Raw genomic sequence first — 7,497 nt, forward strand, 5'->3', positions numbered from 1 at the left:
TCTGTCCTCCACTCATTACCTGTATTAATGGCACCCGTTTGAACTTGTTATCAGTATAAAAGACACCTGTCCACAACCTCAAACAGTCACACTCCAAACTCCACTATGGCCAAGACCAAAGAGCTGTCAAAGGACACCAGAAACAAAATTGTAGACCTGCACCAGGCTGGGAAGACTGAATCTGCAATAGGTAAGCAGCTTGGTTTGAATAAATCAACTGTGGGAGCAATTATTAGGAAATTGAAGACAAACAAGACCACTGATAATCTCCCTCGATCTGGGGCTCCATGCAAGATCTCACCCCGTGGGGTCAAAAGGATCACAAGAACGGTGAGCAAAAATCCCAGAAACACACGGGGGGACCTACTGAATGACTTGCAGAGAGCTGGGACCAAAGTAACAAAGCCTACCATCAGTAACACACTACGCCGCCAGGGACTCAAATCCTGCAGTGCCAGACGTGTCCCCCTGCTTAAGCCAGTACATGTCCAGGCCCGTCTGAAGTTTGCTAGAGAGCATTTGGATGATCCAGAAGAAGATTGGGAGAATGTCACATTGTCAGATGAAACCAAAACAGAACTTTTTGGTAAAAACTCAACTCGTCGTGTTTGGAGGACAACGAATGCTGAGTTGCATCCAAAGAACACCATACCTACTGTGAAGCATGGGGGTGGAAACATCATGCTTTGGGGCTGTTTTTCTGCAAAGGGACCAGGACGACTGATCCGTGTAAAGGAAAGAATGAATGGGGCCATGTATCGTGAGGTTTTGTGTGAAAACCTCTTTCCATCAGCAAGGGCATTGAAGTTGAAACGTGGCTGGGTCTTTCAGCATGACAATGATCCCAAACACACCGCCCGGGCAATGAAGGAGTGGCTTCGTAAGAAGCATTTCAAGGTCCTGGAGTGGCCTAGCCAGTCTCCAGATCTCAACCCCATAGAAAATCTTTGGAGGGAGTTGAAAGTCTGTGTTGCCCAGCAACAGCCCCAAAACATCACTGCTCTAGAGGAGATTTGCATGGAGGAATCGGCCAAAATACCAGCAACATGTGTGAAAACCTTGTGAAGACTTACAGAAAACGTTTGACCTCTGTCATTACCAACAAAGGGTATATAACAAAGTATTGAGATAAACTTTTGTTATTGACCAAATACTTATTTTCCACCATAATTTGCAAATAAATTCATTAAAAATCCTACAATGTGATTTTCTGGATTTTTTTTCTCATTTTGTCTGCCATAGTTGAAGTGTACCTATTATGAAAATTACAGGCCTCTCTCATCTTTTTAAGTGGGAGAACTTGCACAATTGGTTGCTGACTAAATACTTTTTTGCCCCACTGTATGTACATAAAAAATATATGAATGAGTGATGGTACAGAACGGCATAGGCAAGATGCAGTAGATGGTATCGAGTACAGTATATACATATGAGATGAGTAATGTAGGGTATGTAAACATTATATGAAGTGCCATTGTTTAAAGTGGCTAGTGATACATGTATTACATCAAGATGGCAAGATGCAGTAGATGGTATAGAGTACAGTATATACATATGAGATGAGTAATGTAGGGTATGTAAACATTATATGAAGTGGCATTGTTTAAAGTGGCTAGTGATACATTTTTCATAAATTTTTACATTATTAAAGTGGCTGGAGTTGAGTCAGTATGTTGGCAGCAGCCACTCAATGTTAGTGGTGGCTGTTTAACAGTCTGATGGCCTTGAGATAGAAGCTGTTTTTCAGTCTCTCGGTCCCTGCTTTGATGCACCTGTACTGACTGTTTCCTGAAGTGCACGATCATCTCCTTTGTTTTGTTGACGTTGAGTGTGAGGTTATTTTCCTGACACCACACTCAGAGGGACCTCACCTCCTCCCTGTAGGCCGTCTCATTGTTGTTGGTAATCAAGCCTACCACTGTAGTGTCGTCTGCAAACTTGATGATTGAGTTGAAATTAGAATAACAAAGATCCAGGGCTTCATTGGCTTTGTCCAATTACCTTTTCATGGAGCTGGCCAACCTCTTCACCTGACTGGAGGAAAGATCTCCATCTACAACCACTTATGTTAGATAAGTGGCTTCATTGTGTTTCAACTGCATCCACTAGCTGTGGAATGAAAAAGCTACCGGTACACAGTCACATTTTAGAGTGAAAAATGTGCCTGGACTCAAGCAGGAGAAAATGCAAGGCACAGCCATGCCGGTAGTCTGCACCGGTTGACACTGGCCCAACTCAAGCAGACTTATTTGTGTAAACCTCTCTAGAGTGACCCTTTTCCTCTCTGTGCCCCTGTAGCAGCACGTCATAGACTCTGTGCGTAAAGGCCCTGGACTACTACACAGAGATGGAGAAAGCACCAGAGAGAGAGAAACTGATCTGAGCACCAAGCGACAAGGCAGCCACAGCCAAGAACAAGGATACTACACTTCAGAACCCTCAGAACACAGAAGATAGTCCATCAGAGACTGGGAGCACCTAGAAACCAGCCACATTGTGATGGCCTGCTGATAGGCTAGTGTACAGTATGACCAGGAGTAACCAAGCAAACAATAGAAAGGATAATATTACTGTGACATTACTGACTGTGTCACAAATAGGGCTTTGTGTTGTGTGAATTGAAGCACTTTACTAATATGGCTCCTTTGGTCTTTGTAGAAAAGAGGTATTCACAGTCTTGTTACAGGACTTTTGTCTGCTGTTTTTTGCTACATAAATGTTTTTACTGCATATATTCAGTATTTCAAAATATTTGTATATTAACCAGGTAGGCCCGTTGAGAAATATGACCTATATAAAACCATTTTGCTTGTATTTTACTTTTAGATTGAGGTGTTTTACTGATTCTCAAAGAGACAAACACAACAATCAAACGTTTTCATGTTTTAATATTATTCAACAACGTAGATTTTCATTATCTTGGACATAATTTGGTGACGCAACAAAAAATAGATATGGGAGAATGATGACATCACCTCAATGCGACACATTTACGAAGGACCCATGTGCACGCATTGGTATTTTTTTGTTTAGCTACCAACTGTTTTGATTCATTGTGCAAAGGAAAACTAGTTACTATATCCTTTACAAAATACAATCATTTGTAGAAAGATGTCTGTCCCGGAAATGTTCAGTTACATTCAGGGTTTTCTGAGTGCGGATCAAGAAATAAGAGAGGTAATGTTTCTGTCAACCGAGCTAGCTCAGAACTGCAAAGCTAGCATTTGACTCAGTTGTACAGTCAGTGAGGCTTGCATTGAATAACATGTCCACTTAAAATGCGCTGTATGGTAAACTGCGTGCAAGAAATGTTTTGCAGACATTTGCTATGTAGCTAGCTAGCAGCTAACTACAGTCATTGCAATTGTTAGAACACATGCATGCATTTTGTTTTTGCAAATTCATACCGTTGTCTAGCCAGCTAACGGCTCATGTTATCTTCCAGGACATTCGAAAAGTGGTCCAGGTTCTGGAACAGACAGCGAGGGAGATCCTGACACTGCTTCAAAGTGTCCATCAACCATCTGGATTCAAAGAGAGTGAGTGCCCAATCACATGGGGTACATTCGTTATTGCACTGTAGCGAAAAAAAATTCAACCAAAACGTTTCTTATTAGAGAGTCTGGGCTAATAGTCAGATGTAATTGCAGCACAAAGTGAGATAAAAACAATACAAATAAGTAATATATAATTAATGTTAACAACTGTGACAATGATACATCTACGTCGGGGGACACGTAGCTGACTAGTGGTGTCTATAGAGTACCACAGTATGAGTCATAATACCCATAAAACCTAGCGGTCAAACAGGGAAATGGTTCCAATCGTTTTTCCACCATTAATTTCCCCCATAGGGGATTTTAGAAACACTTAAAATAAGGGTTGTATTTCGTGTACTCTAAGACAAGGTGACTTATCAATATATTTGCCTGTATTCGCCCCACAAAAAAATGAAATGCTAATTACCTGCTTATGTGGATATCATAAACAACTACAAATGCCATGATGATCTGGGCGAGAATGCCGAATCGAGGCAAAGGTAAGAATCTCTGGATTAACTAGCTAATGTTAGCACTGAACAGATTGGCTACATATCTTTAAACGTACAATTCTGTGAACTGTCTTGTGCGGTATTTATTTTGTACTTTTTACCCCATTTTCTCCCATCGCTGCAAATCCCGTATGGACTCGCAGAGGGGAAGGTCGAGAGGCATGCGTCCTCGGAAACGCAACCCTGCCAAGCCGCAGTGCTTTTTGACACACTGCTCGCTTAACCCACAAGCCAGCCGCACCAATGTGTCGGAGGAAACGCCGTGCAACTGAAGTCAGCATGCATGCGCCCCGGCCTGCCACAAGGAGGCGCTAGAGCGAGATGGGACAAGGACCTCCCGTCCGGCCAAACCCTCCCCTGACCCGGACGACGCTGGGACAATTGTGAGACGCCTTATGGGTCTCCCGGTCACAGCCGGCTGCAACACAGCCTGGGGTTGAACCCGGGTCTGTAGTGGTGCCACTAGCACTGCGACGCAGTGGGACCGCTGCGCCACTCGGCTCACAAGTTTTAAATTGACACAATAGCTGTTAGCAAAGGCATACGCTAGGGATGATGTGCTGGAGCTTGCAGGGACTTCATGACGACAGAAGTGGCAAGTTCATGTAGTCCCTCCCGGTTTTGGTCTGTTTTCTTCTGTTTTACTCCTAGTCCAGGGTTCTATTCACTATCACTTGTGATGGCTTATCTTACTGATTGACTCACTGCTTTGCAGGTTCTCTGTCACCTTGTCATAACTGTTTCTGTTTTGTCCTGTCACACTAGTTCCCAGTAAGTGTGCAATTGCACAGGAACTGTTTAGCACAGTCTGGATGTACTTTAGAGAGATCAAAACCAGATTCCCTGTGGAGCAGTACTGCATGTAGCTACATAAATGTCTCTTTCTTGTCCCCCTGTCTGTCACACTAGTTCCCAGTAAGTGCCAAAAGGCCAGGGAACTGTTTTGTACAGTCAGGACGCACCTTGGAGAACTCAAAACCAAATTCCCAGTGGACCAGTACTACAGGTAGGCCCTACACATGGATGAATCTAAAGTTGGCTACGTTTTTCTCAACAACTTATTCACAATTCCCTGTCCACAGAATGACATTCATAAGGGAAATGATAAACTACAAGTCTCTTTATTACCATGTTCAGTTATGGAGTGATATTGTCTGTCTTCTCTCCTTGTTATTGAAAGGACAAACTAACATGTCATTTTCCATCCTCTACTCTGCTTCTAGGTTCCATGAGCACTGGAGGTTTGTTCTGCAGCGCCTGGCCTTCCTGGCAGCGTTCGTGGTCTACCTGGAGAGTGAGTCTCTGGTGACACGCGAAGAAGTGGCACAAATACTAGGAAGTAGGTGTCAGTTCATTTGGGTGCCTTTGTTTTAGCTCGCCCGGTACCCCAGTGGATGGAGTTTGAACATTTTAGACCATTCCAATGTTAAATCTCCGCCCACCCAGTGCACTAGGCAAGCTAAAACGAATGTACCCATTACCTTGAGTTGAACTTTTCTCAAGGCAATGGGTGCATTTGCAGACTGTTCCTCTGTCAATCGGCAGTCAGGTAGTGCTGTGGTAGTCATACATTTTCCCTATTTATTATAGTTGAGGTGGTGAGAGAGAAGGGATTCCATCTGGATGTTGAGGACTACCTGGCAGGTGTGCTGATCATGGCCAGTGAACTGGTGAGAATGAATTGAGTGGCATTGTACCATTTTAATATATCAGTACATTGGTTTATACAAAATGTACATATGTTTTTTTCGATAATATATGATGGTTAATTAAAATGATTATTTACATGAATAAACTCACCTGTTCTCTCTAGTCTCGCCTGGCAGTCAACAGCGTCACAGCAGGGGACTATAGCCGGCCCCTCCGCATCTCCAACTTCATCAACGAGCTGGACTCAGGCTTCCGCCTGCTCAACCTCAAGAATGACCCCCTGCGTAAGCGCTACGATGGCCTCAAGTACGATGTGAAGAAGATAGAGGAGGTGGTCTACGACCTGTCTATCCGCGGCTTGTCCAAGGAGCTGGAGGCTGGGGGAGACAAGTAGAGCTGAGGATGTGGGGCCAGGGCGCTACCCTAGGCTGGGACCTGACCTCTCCATGACTGGGACAGTGGAGTCTTGACCTGCAGGAATAGGAGGTCTGTGGCCCCCACAGCCTAGGACAGACTGATGTGTGTTTGTAGAAGTGCATGTGAGGGAATGAGTCTGTCAGTGGGATTGAAAAGCCTTTTATATAAAGGCACAGTTGTTTGAAGGGGAGGGGTTGTTACAGTTTGATACTGGTGATTGGAAATGTTCATTTAATGTCCAACATACTGTATGCCTGTTAAGTTTGCTGTTTTTGCTTTTCATATATTTTGTACAGGTCACCATCTATGTATTGAATTATTCATGTTCATTTCATTTTAGGGGGTGCTGACAGGGTGTACATTTCCATCCAAGAGAAAATAAATTGTTATGACTACGATGTTGAAAAAGTGCTTAATTTTTGAGTTGAGCAAATAAAACATTTGGTTGTTGTGCTGTTTTTCTACCAAAAACCATCTGATATAACATAACACGAGCTTGCGTTTGGCTAGTTTAGTCTGTTCTGTTCACGGGTTGATGTCTCAATGTTAAAACATCCAGCAAAGAAACGGCAAGGGGGAAGTGCAGATCTAAGGCCACTTGATTCTACGTGTCTGGCTTTCTTATTTGCCATTTCCGCCATGTTCTTGCTTGCAATTCATATCTCCTCATTTAGTAATAACTGTTGTGACTCCAGACTAATTTCCTGTTCTTTACTCTGATTTCCTTAAACATTGCATCTCTTTCTCAAGTCTTCCCTTAATTTCTTATTTTCTGTTCGGTCTCCTCTGTCTTTCTCAATATAGAGGGAAGCAAGGAGAGAACGAGGAACCTAAAGAGCCAGGGTTAATGTCAATTCTATTTCCTTGATTCCTCTGTCCTTGCCTCCTCAAAATGCATTGGAGAAGTATCTGAGGAGAAGAACCCCAGGTCTTCTGCCCCAATATGCCTTGACAAGGCGAGGAGAGGGGACGTGAGGAATCTAGGAATTACAATTGATGTCCATCCCAATTCAGGTCAGATTGACAATGTCTAATGGCTTCTAATCACTCGGCTATGTACACTGCAGACATGGCAGTGCCATTTAGAGACAGGAAAATACTGTACTTCATTCATGGCAAAGCTTTCAGTCTTAAAATATTGATTTTTGATACATTGTTATGGCCAACTTCTATGATTCTAATGCATATGTACTGTAGTTGAATTGTAGTAAATATAATTGACTGTATTGTTGCACTTTTTCCTATGTGCTTTTTTTGTTTTCGTAAAAAAGGGTATTTGTGATTGCTTACAAACAATTCCATCTGATTTAAAGGAATATTGTATTTTATTTCTGAATTTGAAAATGTTCCAAGTAAATATTTCTAGCTAATGGTGTTTT

At 42.8% G+C, this 7,497-nt stretch overlaps 1 protein-coding gene across 1 annotated transcript; it reads left to right on the forward strand.

The window, feature by feature from the left end:
• Positions 1-2,978: 2,978 nt before the first annotated feature.
• On the forward strand, positions 2,979-7,488 carry LOC139380835 (translin-like). Its single transcript, XM_071123925.1, has 6 exons — positions 2,979-3,177; positions 3,446-3,539; positions 4,961-5,057; positions 5,275-5,390; positions 5,642-5,721; positions 5,865-7,488. The coding sequence occupies exons 1-6, from the start codon at positions 3,112-3,114 to the stop codon at positions 6,093-6,095; spliced, it is 684 nt and encodes a 227-aa protein (XP_070980026.1). The 5' UTR covers positions 2,979-3,111; the 3' UTR covers positions 6,096-7,488.
• Positions 7,489-7,497: the final 9 nt, after the last annotated feature.

This window comes from Oncorhynchus clarkii, chromosome 22, assembly GCF_045791955.1.
Source record: "Oncorhynchus clarkii lewisi isolate Uvic-CL-2024 chromosome 22, UVic_Ocla_1.0, whole genome shotgun sequence".
Taxonomy (NCBI): Eukaryota; Metazoa; Chordata; class Actinopteri; order Salmoniformes; family Salmonidae; genus Oncorhynchus; species Oncorhynchus clarkii.